General features: G+C 41.4%; 1 protein-coding gene across 19 annotated transcripts in view; it reads right to left on the reverse strand.

The window, feature by feature from the left end:
• PTPRM (protein tyrosine phosphatase receptor type M) overlaps nt 1-24243 on the reverse strand; it is a 717223-nt gene that overhangs the window by 247719 nt on the left and 445261 nt on the right. For all 19 annotated transcript variants that reach the window (XM_039523703.1, XM_039523700.1, XM_039523699.1 and 16 more), the window contains 2 exons: nt 4278-4551; nt 3109-3145 (listed from right to left, as the gene is read on the reverse strand). In XM_039523703.1, coding sequence (XP_039379637.1) covers nt 3109-3145; nt 4278-4551 — 311 coding nt within the window. The remainder of the gene's footprint in view (nt 1-3108; nt 3146-4277; nt 4552-24243) is intronic.

The raw sequence follows: 24243 nt of genomic DNA on the forward strand, positions 1-24243 counted from the left end.
CTGGATCAGGGCAAGAATGCTCTGAACCTTTCCCACAAAGTATACAAAAATGAGAAAAGCATCCAACATACCATGGATTAACTATTGCAAAAGTCAATCCATGTTCTACCACAATTTCAGCTACATGAATGTCTTGAGGGACACACAAAACTTTTGAATAATCTTAAATTGAGACACCTGGGGGGAGGGTGGGAAATAACAAAAAGGCTTTAAAGTCCATGATCAAGTCAAGTCCTGGATTCCTCCTTTGGGTGCAGACTTCAAAACCTGCTGGCTACATTCCTTGAGTGTAGACAACCAGGTGGCTTTGCCAAAACCAGTTGGCTCAGCTGATCAGCAGGTAACCTGGGGTAATGAGAATTTGGAGGAGGATATTGACATGCTCCCTGGACTCCTTAAATTCCACGGAGTGGAGCTGCAGAAGCTTTCTACTCTGGTGGAATTTTGGAGAAAAACAGCAACCTGGCTGAACTGCACAGCTAGTGTGTTTTACAGGATACATTTTATGATCCAGGCCCTGATCCAGGAAAACACTTAAGTATATGCTTAACTTTAAGCACATGAGAAGTCCGAGTTTAGTCAATGGGTCTATTAATGTGCTTCAAGTTAAGTGCATATGCAAGTGTTTTTGGGATCAGGGCCTTAAAAGCATATGACAGCCTGCAGGGTAGTAAGAACTGTAAATGGCTGCAACATTAGGTCTCAATTGAGAACCAGATTCTGCCACCTATATTCATGATTAATGGCTAAAGAGATTTTGCTCTAGCTTTAAAAATCTTCAAATTTCAGCCCAAAAGGATGATTTCAGCCCAAAATACAGATGCTTTGGAAAGACAGGAATATGTTAAAACAAATGTGATAATGGAGACTGTTTTGCAACCTTTTCTATGGGAAGCACAAGTGCCCTCTGTAATATATATATCAACACAACCACACAACACAGCTATAATTGTCTAATAACAGCACTTTATATGTATTAAAATAACCACACTAGGTTGTATAGTTACAAGCAGTGTAAAGCTTTACTGACCCAGGGAAATTGCGGCCAGAGATCGAGCCTCTTGTCAGAGAGGCCTTTCAGTTCCTCAGAGTAGGGGAAGTGTGCATGTTGCACCAGCCCTTTAGATGGTTCACACAACACCCCACTGTATGGCCGACCAATTCAGCAGACAAGTGTAGACAAGGGTGTGGGGTCATGGCCCCCCTTCTTTCCCATGATAGATGAGGTGATTTGCACCTCAAGAATAAGAGGTCTTGCTATTCTGCTTAGCAGTTGTGGGAAACCCAAGGGGTGAAAGGCATAATCTGACCTTTAAACTATAGATAAAACAATTATATATTACATGTTGAAATATAAACAGACTCTGCATGTCATTTTGAGCAACCAGTGAAATTGCTTTGTATTATGTCATTATAAGTTTAGTGGCACAGGAAACAATACTTTACAGCAGCACCTCATTAAAATTTGGAACATTTACGATTGCAAAGCCCAACTTGGGGAATTCTTGTTTCAAAGTCCTCACCTCTTATCTCTCTAACAATCTTATGGGCTTGACAAAGATATTACAAAGTACTCGGAAATATGCTTTCAAAACATAAAACAAATTGACGTGTTTAAAATAAGAGCTCCATTTTCTCACTTCCCTTTCAACAAATAGGTTACTTTGAAATGGTCTGTTGCTATGAAAGCAATTTCATTGCACCAAGCAATTCTCCTCTCAAAATGAGCGTTACAACTATTCCATGAAGTGGTCCAAATGACTGAACATTCATTAGCCATTACAAATAATCTCCAAATAATTTAAAAAACGTGTTTTGTAAAAAAAAAATTCATCTAATCATTTATCATGATTTGTGGTGTAAATTAATCAATTGCTGGATTCATTTATGCTACTGGAGAACAGAGTAGTGTTTTACTTTCCACTGAAATTCATCTGTTGTTCTATGTTTCATCTGATTAGAATGAAGATATTTGAAAGTTAGTAATTATTTACTAAGCAATGGGCTCAGTAACTTGAAAACTAGCGATTTTTTTTTCATTTCCAGATATTTGGGAACTAGATGAGAAGAAAGTGACCAAAATTCCATTTATTGTATTCCGGAGGGTGGCAGCCCACCCTCAGTTTAAGTTCTGAGGCACAGATGTGAGGTGCTACATGCTGATATTTCTGTTACTTCAAAATAATAAGGGTCTCATCTACCTTATCTACGATGGTGAAAAAAGGACACCTGTGGTTGCTGAATTGTAAAATCTCCACATGTTGATTCTGCATTGCAACCAGGACATTTCATTGTGCTAAGCTACATGAGGTTATGTCAAGTCACTTAACCTGAGATGTGTGATCCTCCAAGAATGGACTATGACCGAATGCTTATGAAATATTTTTATTGCAGGCTGTCCAGGCACCCAAACCCTTCCCTTTTCTACCCTTCTACCTCTAAATTGCCATCCCCAAATTTTCTTTCAGATCTCTGTCTTGTCATTCGTGGAGGTACTAAAGAAGTGTGGCTACACTCAGATACACACAAACCACCCCCAGTCTCCAAAGCTAAAGCATATCATCTGAGCAATATGACTAATCTTTTCTACTTGGGGACCAGGATTATAGCTATTGCTGTCTGAACTTGTATCTCCTACTGGGCAGTATAATGTACTGGCATTGCAGCATAAAAAGCTTAATCTTTAAGCTCCACTTTTCTTTTATAAAGCAATTCAAACAACAGAATTGCTTATAAGGAAAGAGTAATTTTTCACTATTCACCTGTGCAAGCAGCTTGTGGGTACTCTGCTATCAGCACTTTAACAGTCCTATTATATACACAAATATACAAATGTCAAAAATACTTATTTTGAGATCATATAAAAACCACAGAGTATGTTTAAAAAAAAACTTGTTCATGTAGGCAACTAAAAATGTATAATAAATTTGTGCTTTTGTAGAAAACTTCCTGAGTCTCAGCTAGACATGTGAGTGATTACTTTAAAATACAGCGTCAGGTTCAGAGATGTCCTTTTAGCTAAGTAAACATTGCTGGAGGTTTGCATAAATGTATGAAAGAGAGGTCAACAGATTTACAACCAGAAAATTTGACACAATTTAATCATACCTTTTGTGGCCACCCTGACGCAGTCAATTTTGGTTTCCTGTGTCAAATAAAGAGGAAAAAGGTCATTTCTTGTGCTGTATCCAAAACAAAGAAAACCATCTATTGTTTTATTTTTAAATTGTTGATAAGATCTAAGGAAACGGTCCATTCTGTGTGTTTGATCACACATTTAACAGTCTCCAAAATGACTCCAATGCACTTTTCATGCTATGGACAACTAAAACACAATACACTTGGCCATGTGCCATCAATACGTCACTTAACATTCACCAGAAGATTAAATAAATGTATAGGACGTGATGTATGCAGCATTTTTTCTCTGGTGATTCATTGACCTTAGGAGATTTTTCTTTTTCTTACGAATACAGTACTAAGCATCATACCAGTTTATTTAAGAAAGAAAATAATCAATGGTGTTCAAATTTCTGTACTGCCAGTGTACTGTGAAAAAGTGGCCATTATGGTATCTGGCAGAAAATATTTCTAGGCTGTCAACGGAGACAGCCAAAGCTTATCAGGAATTGAAGGGTATGTCTGCCCAGGAAATGGAAAACAATTCCAGGAAGAATCAGCCAGATGAAACATGATCTGCAAGGGCCTTTGTACATACTTCTCATTTCAGTTCCATCTACTTATTTTCTTTTACTGTTGCGGGGGGAGGGAGGGGGAGAGAGTGTGTTTCTAATTCAGTCAAGAAAAGCAAAAGTGAAAATAGAAGTTCAAACTATTATAAACCAAGGTAATGTGATTGGACAGGCCAAGAATACATATGCTATTAAAGCAAAAATCAAGTTTGGCTTGAACTTAACCAAAATATCCACAGTATTTTCCTTTTTAAAAAAGGCAGCTAGACAGAAACACTGGCCAACTTTTGGACGCATTAGTAAGAAATGAAAATAAAGCAGAACGGTAGTATTACTGGCAATGATGCGCTATCAGACCCACCGTCCATTGACAAAAGTATGCGGTTTCCTCCTTTCCCTTTTCTGTCGTCCTTAATAATAATGCAACACTGGTTATTAAACTGTTATTTTTTAAACTCAATTTGTTAAATTTCATGGTTTTATTCATTCTCTCATTAGCAACTACATTGAACAATACAAAGTCCAGAACCAACAATCTGCTTACACTCTAATATTGCATAAGACTACACCTGTCATAAGACTCACCCCATTGGCTCTGCTAGCAGCTTGGAAATAAATGCTGTAGCTTTTATGAGGTAGAAGAGGAGTATTCCAGAAACCACTATAGGTTCTGTTATCACCAATTGTAAAAGGCTGAGCAGCTTGAAGACTGTTGGCTGGAAACTCTGCAGCAAAATAGTACTGAGAGTTCAAAAGCGAAGCATTCTGGAAGTGAATGGGCACTGGGTAGCATTTCAGGATTTCAGTTGTCTTTTTAGTCCTGCGAGGGCGCTCTTCCTCAACAACTATTTGATAGACACTAAGAAATCAGAAAAGAAAGAATGAGAGAAAATATGGGTTATTTAAAGACATCTGAATCAGCCAATTCATTATGAAATCACATCATCACACCAACAAATATTTATGGAAAAGGTGATGACAGCTGAAGGCAAAGGACATAGTATAAAAACACACTGTCAATACTCAGGTCTAGAAATTTATAGTACACATCCCCTTCTCCTCCCAAATAACGTCATTTCTCTTTGGAAAATAAAATTGGCTGTGAATATCTAAGACTTTTTATGAAAAATAATGCAGAATACTTCCTAGTTGGAACATACATAGAAACATATTTGATCAGTATTAAAATGTTGAACAAGTATTTTATTTACAAAAAGTAGATAAGAGGCTGTGGAGTCAATCCTTTAGCTTGATAACTTGCATGGAAAAAAAAGCACAACTATCAATACAGATGAAGAAAGGTGAGATAAATAGAAAAAAAAATCAGTCAGGGAATCATATTTGCTTAACTGTTGGCATTACAATTGCTTATGAAATATATAATAAAGTGAAAATCTGTTTAAAATTTTGGTAGCAGATTGTTATTGAGCAAAATGAATATACTTTTTGATGGCTAAAGTACAAAAGTTGTTTTACATTTATTTTGTTAGTGAAGTTTGGTAACTCTGATAACAATGGGGAAACAGAAATCCCATTCACGAATACAAAACAGAAACAAAATACTAACTAGTCTAATTGCCTAATTCTGCATAAAATTTCTGTTAATAGTGAGTGAATAAATTCCCATAATTGTATAGTCGTCATAATTCTGATTCATCAAAGCACTTAAGCACATGTTTAAAGATAAGCATGTGTTTAAGTCCATCTGTATTCTGCAAAGCAGTTAAACGTGCTAAAGTGCTTTGATGAATCAGGGCCTAGAAGAAACTGCCCATCTTCCTCAAATGTAAAAACTCATGGACATTCAAACAGGAACTGAGGAAACATTATTTCTGAATATACATGAAAACAGTGAAATCATAACATTCTTATAATTGTTCAAAACAGTGAAACAGTGCTTCTAAATTTCTCAAATGGGAAACCCATCTCTCTAAAGAGGATTTGGTTGCAACTTTATTGGTTCCCTGAGGACTAATGACTTTTGATCATTATTCATCTCCATGAGGAGGGCAGTGATCATAGATTGCAGGAAGGGAGTTGGTAAGGTTAGCTAGAGTATTTTTAGGGTAGCTAAAATGTAATAATTGACTGCATTATCTTGTGTAGTTTGTATGTATTAATACATGAATTACATTTTAAGTATGTAATTGCTACAAAGCCACAACATTATGTATGCTTTTGGAGGATACAATCTCCCTGATAAATTAAGATACCGTATTTTGTTCTGATTATTATTAATTATTTGTATTGCTATAGCACCGAGGAGTCCTCGTAATGGATCCCATTGTGTTAGGTGCTGTCTCTGCCCCAAGCAGCTGATTACTAGTTTAAGACCAGCACTTTTTTTTTTAAACTGGTCCAGCAAACATTTGTATTGGACCACCAAAGGATTTCTACTTCTAGTTGGTCACATTTTTAAAATCACATGACTCTGATTACACCCTTGCTTTTCCCTCAATTTAATTACTGACATGATTTAGCAACTAATATGAGTTTCTATAGTTATAGATCATTGCTTTATGCTACCTGGAAGTTAGAAATTCATGCCTTATACTATTTCAAAAGGTAAATATCCATGGTTCTCAATGATGTCTGACATGCTGTTACTGGTGCACTGCAAAGCTTTGTACCTTACACTTGTTCTGGCCCTTCAGTCAAACAGTGCTATTTCTGCACCAGTCCAGGAGCAAAAAATCCAGGACCTTGGGCCAGGCTAATTTTAAATGCCTGCTTGAGTTTAGTTTAAAATAAATATTCTTTTCATTTTCCACACAGCAATTATAACAGGAAATTGTAAATGTTTTAGAAACAAAATTGTCATTCACATGTGTCTTTACTCTGGCAAGTTCGTATCAGTCATACTACATGCACTACTCCATGTATATTACATTGTCAATGCTTTCATCTTCAGATACATTAAAGAAAGAACTAAGTTGGCTGGAGCAATTTCCAACCCAAAATGTCATTTCATCCTTACTCCACAAGACAAATTAGATTTGCAAGCATCCAGACCTCAAATCTATTTGCTCTTTAATAATTTAAGAACTGAAAGGTCAAGCAGCTCTTTTCTGCTCCTCTTTATCAAAGTCCAAGTGCTAATGAAAAATATCTGAATCCTATCTGCTGTCCAATTTCCACACATTGCTGTCTCCCTGTTGTAAATTAACACATTATAAGCACCTGAGTCAATGGCAACCTGACAGAACTTTATGAGTAATGTTTTACATTTGTATAAATGAGATCATCTTGCTAATGAATTTTATAAATTCACCAATTACAATTATAATCCAAAACCTTGCTCAAAATCTCACTGTTAAAACCGCTTTCTTTTTATATGTAACAACTGAATTGTTAATGCTGAAAAGAGATCTTAAGGTTCAAGCTTAGTGAACTGAGCAAGCACTGAATCAGAACTCTATTTTTCCTCTAATATATTAGTCATATTTTCCATTTGTTTAATGTTGCATTATTCCTTTTCCATTCATACAACTACATTTTAACTAGAATAAAATCTACCTACCTGTGATATGAAAATAAAACCTACACTGAAGTAGACAGTGCAAAAAATATACTAGATATTGGTATAACTAAAACTGAACTTTCTTGACGAATGAAATTTAATTTTAAGTTTAGTTTGTGCTATGCTTTTCTACTACAAGACTCTAAGGCCTCTGTAAGTAGAATTCAAAAGTTCATTTTAATCAGAATGACACGATATTTAATCTAGAGAAGAGCATCTGAGATTTTTCTTTAATTTGAGGATTCAAATGTTATGTACAATTTTGAAAAACGTGGGGAAAACAATTCTTGCAATTTGATTTTTTTAATACCCCCAAACGGGTTCCAAACTTAAACAATTAAATTATATACATTATGGTCTTGTGTGGCCTTTTGGGTATTGTATAAAATACTTATTGGCTTGGTCATTTTAATTTATTTGGCTTCTCACAAATTTATTGAATTCTGGGTTGCTTAAACTAAAGTAGACACTCAAAACTTCTAAATTTCTAAATGTTACCAATGAAAACCGAATATCAAGTATAATAAGAAGAGAAAGAGGTTAAACACAGCAACTTATATTATTGACAATATTCAGAAGAATGAATTAAAGAAGTAGGGTAATTCATTAAGGTAATTAAGCACATAGTTAATTTTAAGCACGTGAGTTCATGTGCTTAAAATTAGGCATGTACTCAAGTACCTTGATGAAGGGGGGCCTTAAAGCTTAGGCGTAATAAAACAAATTGTAATTACAACATAATATTACAAAGCAGCAAACTTATTCTGTACTTATTCCACTCAAGGAAGCAGTTTTGATACCAGTATGAAACTACAGACCCTTAACAAGTCTTTACAATTTACCAGTCTAGCTTTATGTCACCTGAAAACTATGGAACTACCAGTTCTAGTTCAGTCAAAAGTAATTCCAAATTAAAAAGAACTTAAGCAATTACTATTACTGAATGTCAGTTCCCAATTTCTTAACCTGCCTCGATGTTTTCAACTGGTTGAATCCATCAGATTTTTGTCTGTTTAGAAGAAAGATATTCCTGTAATTAAAGATGTGTATATTTAAATTCCTGTCACTTGTGTCCATATGTCTGAAGTAAAAAGAGGAATAAGATGATTTACAGAAGTTACAAGTTCCATAGGCTTTGTCATATCTCTATGTTCATAGGATGGTCAGTGCCCCATGACAAGCAGGAAAGGGACTAAAAAATGTAGTATTCAGTGCTAATCACCTGCTGAGTCTTGAACAGTATGATCCCACTACAACAAAATGATGGTACAGGAAAATGGCGCTTTTTTATTGACTTGTAAAGTAAGCAACTCAAACCTTCTTAGCCCCTTCTAGGCAGCCTCTCTGCAGTCACTTGCAGCAAGTCTTTCCTCATCTTTGGCTAGCGCAGTTACAGGCAACAGCAGGAAAGCTGACGTGTTTTATTCAAATCTGAGAAAGACTTAATATCCCTGTATCTTATAGTGGGTGTCAGAGGGCTAATGGTATATTTCACCTACATTCTAGTGCGAGCAGTTGTAGGCATATATACCTCTATAGCTGTAACTGAGGAGATAAAAGAAGGCTCAGTTTGAGACCCTAGAGATACTGCCAAAAGTTAATTCTCAGGTGGCCTAAATAAGCTACATCTTCACAGGCCCAAGTCCACTGGGGATGGCATCTAGTTTTTAATACAAAACCCTTAAGCCTTTTTATGACTGCCAAACTGTTTCGCATGGATAGTCTCAAAGACTTAAAAGTCACGGTTTACAAAGGGGATTTTCTGGCAAAAATAGATCCAAGCAAAGCCCTCCTATGCATACAAACAGGAAATCCCTAAGGTTCTCCTGTAGAGGAGTACTGTATCAGTGAAAAGTAAAGTTATTTTGCCTGTGTATTGCTACAAGGGCATTCATTACATGAGTGTGACCAATTATTCGTCTCCCAAGGGCTCTGAGAGTTAAAATGCTTATTTACTTAGATGGTATCTTAGTTGCAGAAGAGTCAGAGGAGCTCTGAAAACTGCATATTCTGGCCACAGTTCATCTGCTATGAATTTTAAGGTTTCCATTAAATACAGAAATATTTTTACATTGGCACCTTTTCCAAGTTTAGACTTTCTAGGATTCAAAGTTGATGCCAGGAACTTGGCCCTGAACAATCCCTAAGAATCCAAAAATAAATTTGTAACAAATTAACATCAAGAAATGATGTCTGCTCCTTCTGTCTCCAGAATTAGCACAGCTACTGAGGTCTCTGGTATTAGCTCACCATCTTCTTTATGACTCTATTACAGAGACATCTTGATGAAAGGAAATGGGAAGCAAACCATTGCCTCTTAAAGGCTGCTTGGTTACCAAGTCATGTTTGGATAGTTAATCTGTTTATAGAAGGTAGACTGGCTATGACACCTGCCAGAAGTTTCTTTGAGAACAAACTAACAATGCTAAGTGAACTTCTACTTGGAAAAACCTAGACTGATTACAGAGATCTCAGGACAGCCACATGCTCCGGATCTCAGACGAAAGCATGTAGGTCAGAGGAATTTGGATGCTTTGCTTAACCAGGAAACGAATAATTCAAAATATTATAAAGACAGGGACAGAGAATATGGTCACTAACGAATTCCCTAAAGTCAATTGGATAAAGCATTTCTGAATCTACAGATATTCTTCACACAGAGCCAACTATGCCAGATTGGAGTTGAATGTCTTTGCCAGGCCTTACAAACCCCAAACTCTGAATTTTCCCCCCAAGATTCCCATTTACAGCTAAAATAGGCAAAGATTCATTCTCACTTTTCCTTGGACAGACCCACAGTTTTTCTACTTTCTTTGTCCTATAAGTGTACTCAAAGAAGAACTAAGGTAAGATAGGCTTGACTAATATCGCTTGATCCTAATGACAAATTGTCCATACTATAGTTTAATTCTTTCCTATAGTATCCTGACAGATGTATCCATAGTTCTGGGGGAAACTAAGCACGCTGATCCGCTGATCCACTGACAGAGATCAGGGACTCCTTAGTCTAGAACTCTTTAACAATAACATACCTAATTATAATGGAACCTTTGCAAAATGCAGGCTTTCTATCAAACTCCTGCTTTTAGGCTACATTATCCTAATTTATCACTCAGGTTGCTGTAGCTCTCAAAACGTGAATTTGTTTGTGGGCAAATCAAACTTAGGAGGAAAAATAATCCTTTTCATGAATTAGGCTTCTAATCACTGATTATTTAGAAAGTAGAGTGGAACCCATTTAACAGGTAAGTGGCAGAGGGCAGTCTACAAGCATTCTCAAAACATGCAGTATGCCACTTCACTGGACTCATTTTTCCTGAGGTCCCTTGAACCACAGTTACTTCGCTTGCCAACCCAATAAAGCACAAATATGAGAATTATTTAGTAATATTTTGCTAATAGGGCATGAATGATGGGATGTACAAAGCTCACACTGGGCTAACAAGGGGTTGAGGAACTTCTCTGGGCTCAGCCAGCCCCACCCCGCCACATTTGCAAAAGATGCACAGACTGGGAAGGAGGCGTTAAAAGGGAGCAGAACAGCTCACTTGTGAGCAGGCCAGGGAAGAGAAAGGACCTTTACCTTGCAGCACCTGAGGAAAGGCAGGATCTCTCATCACCAACTGCCTGAAAGTCCCTCTCTGAGGGAAGGGAGGAGCTGCTCCTGATAGACCTTGAGAGGGAGGCACAGACTTAGGCTATGTCCTCTCACATACTAACCCAATTTATTTGCGTGGATTCCCCGTGTTTTCTTTAAGGACTATCCCTGAAAGGGAGAGACTTGGAAATGACCTGGCCAGAGGGCCAAGGCACAAGAGGAAGCAGCCGCCACCCCAAGAGGGAGAGAGTTATCATGCCATGCCCGACTGCGAAGAGGTGCCATGTGGTAAGCTGATCCCCTTCACACTTTCCTGTTACATACTGCAAATGGACAACAGTCAGGTGGTAGGAAGTGGTCCAGGCAGGGCAGCCTTAAGGTGCTCCTGGGTGTCAGGCCCTTTTATCACCCTCACAGGGCTGCTTTGGGCCAAAGCCCAGTGGAGTGGGAAGGCCTGGGCTCCCATACCATACCCCTCTCCATGTCAAAGGACCTAAGCCCCTGAGCAATGGGCATCGCTCCTCACGAGTGAAGACCATTACAGTAGGTCTTCACTGAACAGTTAACACAGGCTGTTACTTGGGTTTTAGCCCAACCTCCCCTACCATCCATAAAAAACACTGACCTGGGATTGGAAGTGCTAAGCCTCGGGTAGCTGAACTGGGGGTCAGTTTGGGGGGTTAGAATCTAGGCTTCAGTTTAAGTCAGGCTGGAACCTGCCCACTTTGCAGTGCAAGCTAACTCACTCACATGCTGATGGCCCTCCCTACCCACAATTTCCCCCCCAAGCACAGACAAGTTCTTCTGCATTTGACACAAGAGACTGGGAAAGAATCCTAGAGCATCTCAGCACAAAGAACCATGTGATGTGCTACCAGACACACATGGACAAGTGCATAAACCAGGGGTTGGCAATCTTTCAGAAGTGGTGTGCCAAGTCTTCATCTATTCGTTGTAATTTAAGGTTTCACGTGCCAGTAATACATTTTACATTTCCAGGGGCTGGCGCATAGAACTCCAGACTGGCAGCAGGCTGAGTGGGGCTGGCGGCCGGGACCGTAGGCTGGCAGTGGGCTGAGCCGCTCAGCCCGCTGCCGGTCTGTGGTTCCATCCGCCGGTCCCTTCCAGCCAGGGTCCTGGCCGCCGGCCCCGCTCAGCCCACTGCCAGCCCGGGGTTCTATCCATCCAGGCCGGCAGCGGGCTGAGCGGGGCCGGCAGCAGGGACCCCAGCCCAGCAGCAGCGTGCCACAGTAAATCGGCACGCATGCCATAGGTTGCCAAGCCCTGGCATAAACAGTGAGGACACATTAATGTGTAGAGCTTTGCTGTGGAGATGCCAATCACTGGGTTAACTGTGCAATGAAGACCTAGTCTTAGGGCCAGATTTTTCTACCCTTATTCACACTGAGTAGTATCTGACTACTTGAACCATGCCACTGAAATCAGTAGGACTACTTGCTGAATGAGAGCATGAGTAAAAGTTTCAGAATGTGGCTGTATGCCTTTATTGTCAACTACACTTGCAGCATCAGAGACTTAGGTTATATCTACACTTAAATGGCACCGCAGCACAATGCAGAGGAGATATTTAGTACAGCGATCGGAGCGGTTCTCCGACTACTGTAGTAAATCCACCTCCCGGACAGGCGACAGCGAGGTTGACAGAAGAATTCTTCCATCAACCTAGTGCTGTCTACACAGGGCATTAGGTTGGCTTAACTCTGGGGGGTTGATCTAATTTTCTAGTGTAGACCAGCCCCAGCTTCTAAAATTAATACACAATCCCTCACTGGTCTGCCAGGGTCTCAGAACTGGTCATCTTAAAAAAACATTGACCGCTGATGAAGAAAAATCTTGATGGGCGCACACAATTTTTCTATCTGAGAAAACTAAACCTCAAATACTAATTAGTTTCAAAGATGTAATATTATGGTAGTGCCCAGTAAGAATAGGGGACCCTTTTGTTAGGTACCGTACAAACACAACAGAAGACACCTTACACTCTAAGAAGTGAAATGAATAATGGAGGATAGGGTGAGAGGGATGCAAATGAATCTCTGCAATTACTACACACATTTACACGCTTGGAATTGTTTTCTTTTAGTTATAAAAATATAAAGTAAGTGCAAGCTAACCTCGTCTGCCTCCCGAGCCATTAATAACTGGATTACTTTGAATGCATATTGAGATAAAGGGAGGGAGATTTGAGGGAGGAGAATGTAGTGGTAATTTTGTATACTTGAAGCGAACCACTCATTTTCTCCCCACAATTATGTATTCATAAGAAGGACACACAAATAGTATATCTTCATTATATAGCATTTCCCACCTTCTGAGCACACATACTCAAACCTCTTGCTTTGTTATGGTAAAGGTAAGCTCTCTTATTCATTCATTCTTTCTTCACCTGAAGGAAGAAGATGGTGTCAAAGAACTCATGTCACAAGGATTAAAGTCCTCTTAATCACTTTTGAGCCACTCATTTGTCCTCGACATGACTCGTGCTTTTCACACTTGCTAATGAATCCTACAAGTTTTGTTCCTTGTACCTCAATATCCCAAGTTTCAGGGGAAAGTGTATTTTTAGGGACAGATTTTCTGTTGCCCTGTGCCTGGTGTAGTCTTTTAAACCAGTGTAAAGTATGTGACAAGCAGACTTAAAATGATAATGGCACTGAATGTGCAGCATTATACACTAACATTGTACTGATATAAATAACTACACATGGCCAGAGAGTATCCTCAGGCCTATATGTATATGCTGTCTTAGACTTGCTCATGAGGCAACTGAACATTTGCCTGGTGAGTCAGTGATTTCCCAGGCTGCAGGGCTAGCTCACCATCATCTGTGTTGAATCAATGAAATTTGGCAAGCTGATACCTGTGAAGCGCACGGCAGTAAGTGATGAGCTGGGGAATGAGGGCACCAGAGATCTGCTAGTGTATTTTTTACCAGAGGAAAAGTACCGAGTGAGGAGGTAGTAGTGGGTGTATGGCTAAGTGGCTGTGGGTTTGCAGTGAGTGACCATGGTCATAGAGGAGAGAAAGAGACACAAGCGAGATTGAAGGGATATGATAAAAGAAAAACAGGGGTAGGAAAGGAATAAGAAATAGGGGTGATGAAGATGGAGAGACAGAATCTAGAAGGAAGGAAGGAGAAACCATAATATATCAAAAGAAATAGGAAAAGGCATAAAGAAGAAAGAAGAAAAGAGAACAGCACACTGAAATTATGAAAGGATAAACCCATGATATATGATAGGAAAGGAAAAAGAAAAAGTGGAGTAAAGGAAGGAAATGAAGGTAAAATAAAAGCCAGGGAAACATAGTAAAGTTATATTTTAAACACTGTACCCTACAGATAGTTGATTGCCAATAAGTGACAATATAATACAATACACATATAAAATGTTCAATCATATTTACCTTCAGAATGTATCAGACTGTGTAACGCCGACAGACCACGGTCGTCGACGGGCAGGATCAAGCATGAGACCTCTGGAACTAAATGCATGAGCTTCTACTGCATGAGCTAAAAGCCATATAATGGCCCTTAGCTAAGGCTGTAGAGCAAACTCATTAATCTCTCTAAGTGGTCTCGGTGCCACTAGATGGGACAGAACACCACACTCAGGAGGTGTGTGGTTTACAACTGCACCATGGCATATATTTTTCAAAAGATTTTCTTGGGAAGTTTACCCAAGAATTACCCCCACAATAGTACCCAGGATGACTTATTTAATACTTTTTGGGCTGCTCAATATATATATTCACAGGGCTCCTCACACCTGCTAATCCACAAATGAGGTTGAGCTCCCTTTTAACACACACCACCATTCTATTTTTGGATTTGTGCTGTGTGTCTAAAAAACAACAACAACAAAAACAACCTCTTTTTCCCCCTTAATGGAGACATTAAAGTTCTGTTTACGTTTATCAGGCATCTTAGTCTTTCAAATATGGTTTGGCACAGAAGGTATTGTAATCCCTACACACACAGACTCATAGATTTTAAGGTCAGATGGGACCATTATGATCATCTAGTCTGACCTCCTGCACAACGCAGGCCACAGAATCTCACCCACCAACTCCTGTAACAAACCCCTAACCTATGTCTGAGTTATTGAAGTCCTCAAATCGTGGTTTAAGACCTCAAGGTGCAGAGAATCCTCCAGCAAGTGACCCGTGCCCCATGCTGCAGAGGAAGACGAAAAACCTCCAGGGCCTCTGTCAATTTGCCCTGGAGGAAAATTCCTTCCCGACCCCAAATATGGCAATCAGTTAAACCCTGAGCATGTGAGCAAGACTCACCAGCCAGCACCCAGGAAAGAATTCTCTGTAGTAATTCAGATCCCACCCCATCTAACATCCCATCACAGACCATTGGGCATATTTACCTGCTAATAATCAAAGATCAATTAATTGCCAAAATTAGACTATCCCATCATACCATCCCCTCCATAAAATTATCAAGTTTAGTCTTGAAGCCAGATATGTCTTTTGCCCCCACTACTCCCCTTGGAAGGCTGTTCCAGAACGTCATTCCTCTAATGATTAGAAACCCTCCTCTAATTTCAAGTCTAAACTTCCTAGTGTCCAATTTATATCCATTTGTTCTTGTGTCCACATTGGTACTAAGCTTAAATAATTCCTCTCCCTCAGATATATTTATAAAGAGCAATCATATCTCCCCTCAGCCTTCTTTTGGTTAGGCTAAACAAGCCAAGCTCTTTCAGTCTCCTTTCATAAGACAGGTTTTCCATTCCTCGGATCATCCTAGTAGCCCTTCTCTGTACCTGTTCCAGTTTGAATTCACCCCTCTTAAACACGGGAGACCTGAAGTGCAGAATGGAAATTTTGGTATGAGAACATTAGAACTCTTACCTGATGTTGATCTAAAGAGACAGGTGATTACTCACAAAGTGAAACATAATGTGGCATTACTACCTTCCAATAGAATTATTTGTTCTAAAAATCAAAGGTAATTGTCTGTTTCAAGGCAATGATGAAAGTTTATGTACTATTATTTTTGGTTTGCAGTTGCGCACAGGTTAAGTAGGCAAGTCAGTGCGGGTTGTTTGTTTAGTTTGACCTTTCTAAAGTCTTTACTCAGACTACATACAAGCTAAGAACTCAATCCCACAATGTGATGAGCGCCTTACCCTCGGTCCAGCAAAGCACTTAAGCAGTTAATTTTAAGCACATGCGCAGTCCTACTAATTTTAATGAGTGCAGGATTGAACCCTAAGTAGAGCAGCATGGGCTTTAGCTATTCAGGGCCTTTTGAAATGTATATTGTTGTGCAGGATGTGAGGGCTTGGCTACACTAGAGAGTTGCAGCGCTGGTGGTGGCTTTATAGCGCTGCAACTCATTCACCGTCCACACTTGCAAGGCACATACAGCGCTGTATCTCCCTGGCTACAGCACTGCATGTACTCCACCTTGGCCTGGGGAATAACGACTGCAGCGCTGGTGATGCAGCGCTGCTCCGCCAATGTAGACACCAAAAGCGCTGTTATTGGCCTCCAGAGGTATTCGGAGGTATCCCAGAATTCCTGTTCAGCCACTCTGCTCATCAGTTCGAACTCTACTGCCCTGGCCTCAGGTGACCCGCCCTTTAAATGCCCCGGGAATTTTAAAAATCCCCTTCCTGTTTGCTCAGCCAGGTGTGGAGTGCAATCAGTGAATCTTTCCAGGTGACCATGCCTCCACGTGCCAAACGAGCCCCAGCATGGAGCAATGGCGAGCTGCTGGACCTCATCAGTGTTTGGGGGGAGGAAGCTGTACAGTCCCAGCTGTAGGAATTAAGATACCTATGGGCAGATATCAAAGGCCATGCTGGAAAGGGGCCATGACCCGGATGCGCTGCAGTGCAGGGTTAAAGTGAAGGAGCTGCGGAGTGCCTATTGCAAAGCCCGTGAGGGAAACTGCCACTCCGGCGCTGCCCCCACGACCTGCCGTTTTTACAAAGAGCTGGACGCGATACTTGGGGGTGACCCAACCGCCAATCCGATTACCACGATGGACACTTCAGAGCGGGAGGGGGAAGGAGGAGGGGGGGGGGAGGAGGAAACCGAGAGTGAGGGTACTGGGGTGAGGGGAGACACCCCGGAGTCCCTGGAGGCATGCAGCCAGGAGCTCTTCTCAAGCCAGGAGGAAGGTAGCCAGTTGCAGCAGCCGGTACTTGGTGGAGGACAAACAGAGGAGCGGGTTCCCGGTAAGTGGCTTTTTATTTTCAGGATGGAAATTTTTCGGGAGAGGAGGGAGGGTTCTGCATGCATGGATGCCTGCCTAGATGTGGAATAGCGCATTGATGTGGTCTATCATGTCACGGTAATCGGCCTCGGTAATCTCTTCAAAAGTTTCAGCCAGAGCGTGGGCAATGTGCTTGCGCAAGTTTATAGGGAGATCCACTGTGGTCCTTGTCCCAGTCAGGCTAACGCGTCCACGCCACTGTGCCGCGAGGGGTGGGGGGACCATTGCTGCACACAGGCAAGCTGCACAGGGGCCAGGGCGGAATCCGCATTGCTGTAGAAGACCCTCCCGCTCTTCCCAGGTGACCCGCAGCAGTGAGATATCTTCCAGAATCAACTCCTGTGGAAAATGTTGGGAGAGTGTTCAGTGTAGGTGCCCCCTGCAGCTGTTTGCTGTCCCCAATGCACAGAAACCCCTGCACAGCCCTGAAGCAATCAGTCCCCCTTACTCACCATTTTGGGGCTCCTGTGGGTTATGTGCGCTCTCTTTGGCATGGGAAAATTATGCTATTGTGAAGAATGTTACTTACTCCTTAACTGTGTGGGAATAACTGTCTGAGATATAAACAATGCTGCCTCTGTTAAGTGTTGCCTTTTTTGTCTTTCCACAAGCAACCTTGAGTTCTGGGCTGCCCATGTTATCAATAGCTCAAAGACTCCAAAACCTCCAGAAGAAGCCGCGAAAAAGCAAAGACGACCTGCTGCAAGCAGTTATGGATCACTCTGCCACAGAGAATCAAAAAGTGCAGGACTGGAGGGAAAGGGACAGCAGGATCCGCCAAAAAAACGCAGCGGCCAGGAAGAAAAGCACAAAGCAGTTGATAAGCATTCTAGCGCGCCAAGCGGACTCTATCCAGGCGCTCGTAGCCATGCAGGCAGAGCACTACCGCGCCGGCACCCCGCCGTCCCAAAGCTCTTTCCTTTGTGCCCCAATGTCAGCTCAAAACCCTCTTCCCCAGCATCCAGGTTCTCACCACCACCACCAGCTGCCTCCAACACCTGTACGTTCACCAACCAGCCCTGAGAACTACGACCCTTACCCTCTGCACTCAACCCCCATCACCATGCAGTATAGGCATCCTGAAGTGCAGCAGTCATTGCACAGCACTCCAGACAGGACATATTCAAACCTGTGACTGCACAGTTCCCCACCCCACCCTCCTGCCCTTTTAGGTTCCCAAAATGATGTGTGTCTGTCAATAAAGTTATTTTCTTTTCAATAAATGAATTCTTGGCTTTGAAAACAGTCTTTATTATTGCAGAAAGTCAAAGATACCTTAGCCCAGGAAAGAAACAGGCACTGCAAAAATCAGCTTAGGAAAAACAGATTCCTACTAACATTGTAACCACTGCACTTCACTCCCATGCAAGGAACCAAACATTACTGTTGGTTTTCAGCCTCAAATTCCTCCCTCAAGGCATCCCTAATCCTTGCAGCCCTGTGCTGGGCCTCTCTAGTAGCCCTGCTCTCTGGCTGTGCAAATTCAGCCTCCAGGCATTGAACCTCAGAGGTCCATGCCTGACTGAATCTTTCACCCTTCCCTTCACAAATATTATGGAGGGTACAGCATGTGGATATAACCGCGGGGATGCTGCTTTCCCCCAAGTCTAGCTTCCCATACAGAGATCGCCAGCGCCCTTTTAAACGGCCAAAAGCACACTCCACAGTCATTCAGCACCGGCTCAGCCTGTAGTTGAACCGGTCCTTGCTCCTGTCATGAGCCACGGCATTAACGGGTAAGCGGGGTCTCCAAGGATCACAATGGGCATTTCAATGTCCCCTATTGTGATCTTCCGGTCTGGGAAAAAAGTTCCTGCCTGCAGCTTCCTGAACAGGCCAGTGTTCCGAAAGATGCGTGCATCATGCACCTTTGCAGGCCAGCCTGTGTTAATGTCAATGAAACGCCCACGGTGATCCACAAGCACCTGGAGAACTATAGAGAAATACCCCTTCCGATTAACATACTCGGATGCTAGATAGGGTGGTGCCAGAATAGGAATATGCGTCCCATCTATCGCCCCTCCACAGTTAGGGAAACCCATTTGTGCAAAGCCAGCCACAATGTCCTGCACGTTCCCCAGAGTCATGGTTCTTCTTAGCAGGATGCGATTAATGGCCCTGCAAATTTGCATCAACACGATTCCAATGGTCGACTTTCCCACTCCAAACTGGTTCCCGACCGATCGGTAGCTGTCTGGAGTTGCCAGCTTCCAGATTGCAATAGCCACCCGCTTCTCCACCATCAGGGCAGATCTCAATCTCGTGTCCTTGCGCCGCAGGGTGGGAGCGAGCTCAGCACACAGTCCCATGAAAGTGGCTTTTCTCATGCGAAAGTTATGCAGCCACTGCTAGTCATCCCAGACTTCCATGACGATGTGATCCCACCACTCAGTGCTTGTTTCCCGAGCCCAAAAGCGGTGTTCCACGGTGCTGAGCATTTCCGTGAATGCCAGAAGCAATTTAGTGTTATACGCATCAGGCAACTTGCTATCATCGTCGGACTCCTCATCACTTTGGATCTTAAGGAATAGCTCAACTGCCAAATGTGATGTGCTGGTGAGACTCGTCAGCATACTCCTCAGCAGTTCGGGCTCCATTTCCCACAGAAATCGCGCTGCACAGAAACCGTTGAGAGAGTCAAGATGGCGCCAAACGTGGACGGAAAAACAGAGATTGCTGGGATGTGAAGCAATGCATCACGGGGCATTGGGACAGGAAGCAGAATGACCCACATCTTCCGCCCCCTTCCCACAACCCACGGCACCAAAATGGGACGAGGTGCTCTGTGGGATAGCTGCCCATTATGCACCACTCCCAACACCGCTGCAAATGCTGCAAATGTGGCCACACTGCAGCGCAGGTAGCTGTCAATGTGGCCACACTCCAGCGCTTTCCCTACACAGCTGTACGAAGACAGCTGTAACTCCCAGCGCTGCACACCTGCAAGTGTAGCCAAACCCTGAGATTGCTCCCACTCCCTTGTGCACCCTGCCCCTATCACAGCTTCAGGTGTGTGGGGGCCAGGAAGGGGTGGAAAAGAATGCTCATGGAGTCAGTATTCTCCAATGCAGAGCTTTGTTGGCTGGCATGTTGGGGAATGAGGAAGAAGTGGAAATAATCTGCACCTGGTAATCTATCTATGAAGCTAAATGATATGGCACTCATCCCTATATCTGAGTTCCTCTTGATCATTATTTTTATCCTCACAAATTCCTGTGAGACAGTGAAATATTATCCCCATTTTGTGGATGGGAACTGAGACACCAGGTAGATTAAATGAGTTACTCAAGAGTACAAAGGAAGTCTGTAGCTTAGCCAGAAATAAAACCCAGGTCTCCTGTATCCCAACTCTAGTTCCCTATCCACTAGACCATCCATCCAACATTCAGGGGCTCTAGAAGATTACTTCTCCTGGAAACAAGGGAGAAGCATGGGAGGAATTGCTGTGGAGGCACAGTTACAAACTGCCCTTACTCAGCTCTACCTAAAGGAAAGTCTAGGCCTTACCCCATTATCCTATGCACTTGCCAGTTGCTATACAAACATAAAAAGAGAATAAATTTTTATTGCAGTTATACATACTTTGGAGCGGGTACTTGTGCTGGTATCAAAGAATTAATAGTCTATTCTCAAGCACAGAGCTGCTTCTGTGGCTTGTTACCAGAGCTGATAGGGGGGAGGGATAGCTCAGTGGTTTGAGCATTGGCCTGCTAAACCCAGGGTTGTCAGTTCAATCCTTGAGAAGGCCATTTAGGGATCTGGGGCAAAAATTGGTCCTGCTAGTGAAGGCAGGGGGGTGGACTCAATGACCTTTCAAGGACCCTTCCAGTTCTAGGAGATTGGTATATCTCCAATTATTATTACCTGTTCTGCCAGTGACCTCTATCTTTAATTTGATTTTTTTCAGCAATCCCTATTCATAGCCGAGATACAGATATTAGTGCCTCAGCAGACTCTCCCTTGAGCTGGATGTCAATTATGCCCAAACTATGTGGATGGTTTTATGATGAAAACCATTGATCACCAAAGTTGTTAAATTTCAGGCAACAAAAATGACTCAATTTCCCCCAGTCCTGTTTACTATTATTCATAAATAAAAAACTGTTCACATTTTCAAATCCTTATTACAAACACCTTCCCCTTCATTCTGGTTTACACCAGCTTAAAGATGAACAACGGGCACAGCACTCAATGTTCAGATTTTTACACTTCTTCCACTGTGGAGGTAGTTAACACAGCTTAGAAAACCCTAAATCACTTAGCATACAAAAAACATATGACAAGCTAGTCCTGTTCATAAAATGTAATAATGAAAACAGATACCTGGTCTTGCACAGACAATTTTATTAGGTGCTCCACATATTTGATATCCTAAATAGATCCACTAGGCTGAATATTCAATTTTCCTAACTTTAATTTCTCTTTGTCCTGGTTTGATCAAGATAAGTCAAGTCATACATTGCTTGGGAATATTAGCTGGGTATTGTGAATGTATTTTGTATTCTCTCAACCATAACTCATTACAAGGAACTTGCTTGGCATCAATAAGTTACTCCTGTCTTTTTTGTGAGCATGTGTGACTCAATACTCTGCTGCTAGGCTATTTAGTGATAAAATCTGATATAATAAAATATTAATTACAGCTGAAAGGTTGGGTGAGAAATATGAACTCAATTACAGTCCCATATTGTGAACAAAGGGCAGGGTGAAAAAATCCTTTAGTTATGGAGGTTTTGGATAATAAAAGAACAACTTGGACATTAGAATCAGACTGAGAGCTCCTGAAAGGCAATCTGCTATTAATCTTCACATCAGGCATAGAATTTCAAGTAAATTATCCCAGGACGAAAGTGATATTTTCCTAACTAATTTAAAGATTTCTTTATCTGTGCATTTAATTTTTTCCCTTCAAGTCATCATAATTAAATGATTTAAATTATGTAACAAACACAAGGACATACCAATTATAATTAAACATCAAATATTGAACATGCTATCCAAAAGGGTCATAGTAAATGAAATAAAACGAGCAGTTAATTCTAAACTTTTTTAATCCTGTCAGCTCAGGCTGATGCTCATTGCAGAACTGACGCAAATGCGGTTTTGCCTTCCTAAAAAGCCTGATTATTTTGCAAAATATCGATAGTAGAACATTTTAGATTTTTGTTATTAATAAGAGTTTTTCTATTTCATTCACTCTTACAAGTAATGCATACAACAGAGTTTGCTGGACTGATCCTGGAAGTAAGGAACTACTCAATTCTAATCCCTGCTCTGCCACTGATTTGCTTTGCTGCCTTGGGCAAGCCCCTTTGCTTCAGTTTTCTCCTATCTATATAGCATGATTAAACTCACCCACCTATATTCGACCTTGGAGCCCTACAATTCCACCTGTTCTACAGAAACTCAATGTCATACAATAAAATTCATCCTGCAAAACAGAAAATCCCCTTAGAAGAGGTGGAATTTTAAGGGCCTCAGGACTGTAATTTACAAGTGTTTTGTGAAAATTGGCCTATATTTGTAAGGCACAGGTAAGTGATATGCATTATTGCTCTAAATATAAATGGAGAAATTATCAGATTTCCACAAGATGTTGAAGAACTACTTTGAGGTACTTTGTTTGTTGAACTCAGAACTACTTCAATACAAGTTCAGGGTGTTCATAAATTCACACTTCACAGGATCAGGCCCCTTATTATAACTGATGGAGGATCAGGCCCCTTATTATTACTGATGGATGAGCCACAAAAGGTTCTCAGTCAGGTCTGAAGAGTAAACCGCAAGTTCAGAAGTTTATAGAGCTTTCAAAGTTTATAAAAACCTACTATGTTACTATCCTTTGTTTCTTCCTCCCAGTCTTATTTCTGTGCCTTCTTCCATGCTGTCCCCTAACACCTGGAATAATAATCTCTAAACCCTAGCTCAGTGAGAATCCACTCTCACATCATTCAAATCCCTCCCGAAAACCTTCTTCTAGTAGGCCTTCAAATGTGAGTAAAAGCTGTCGACACGTCATTTTAAAGAAATTCTGGGTCTTGCAGCGTGCTCTTGCATTGTCTTTTTATTTAGACTGTAAGTGCCTTGAGGCACAAAAACTTTTTCATAGATTTTCTTGCAGCCAAATCTTAGTTTCTCAGGGCTATATTTTCACCTGCTGGCCTTTATTTTTGCAGGCACAACTCATTACAGATTCAGTTTAGGCCGCTTAAATCTAAATCATGGACTCATAAGGACATAGGACTGGAAGAGACCTCCTGAGTGATCAAGTCCAGTCCCCTGCTATTCCAGGCAATTCCAACACTAGCTTGAGCAAAATTGTACTTCCAATTCTGAGCCTGCAGAAATGGTGGCCCAATTAAAGATTTGGACCTTCAAAGTGAGTTCTCAAACAGACGTGACAGTATACTAATGTCCCACCTCCCCCACAGTCCACAATGGGAAATTAATGTCTCTAATTTTCCAATAAAAATACAATATATGTTAATATACCCTCTCACTTGGGACGCTATGATGCAATTTGATCTATATACAAGGTCTCTTAGTTCTGTAGAGAGAATCACTGATGTCAGTGAGATTTATACATGGGTGCCGAGTCCACTGGCGTTATGAGGGCCTTAATAGAATATGGCTAGATTATAAACTGGCATAACTATGGGCAGAAGTTACCCAAATCAGTTCAAACAATATAACATCTAAATCCTATGCACATAAGTGAACCATGAGTAGGGCCTTACCAAATTCACAGTCCATTTTGTTCAATTCACGGTCATAGGATTTTTAAAATAGCAAATTTCATGATTTTAGATATTTAAATTTTAAATTCACGGTGTTGTAATTGCATGGGTCCTGATCCAGAAAGGACTTGTGTGTGTGTGGGAGGGTCACAAAGTTATTGTGGAGGGGGGTTTGTGGTACTGCTACCCTTAGCTCTGTGCTGTTGCAGGCGGTGGCGTTACCTTCAGAACTGGGCAGCTGGAGAGCGTCTGCTTCTGGTTGCGAGCTCAGCTTTGAAGGCAGAGCTGCCGCCAGCAGCAGCAAAGAAGTAAGGATGGCGTGATATGGTATTGCCACCCTTACTTCTGCACTGCTGCCTGCAGAAAGGGGCCATCAATCATCAGCTGCCACTCTCTGGCCATCCAGCTCTGAAGGCAGCAGCACAGAATTAAGGGTGGCA

This window comes from Mauremys reevesii, linkage group 2, assembly GCF_016161935.1.
Source record: "Mauremys reevesii isolate NIE-2019 linkage group 2, ASM1616193v1, whole genome shotgun sequence".
NCBI classification, from domain to species: domain Eukaryota; kingdom Metazoa; phylum Chordata; order Testudines; family Geoemydidae; genus Mauremys; species Mauremys reevesii.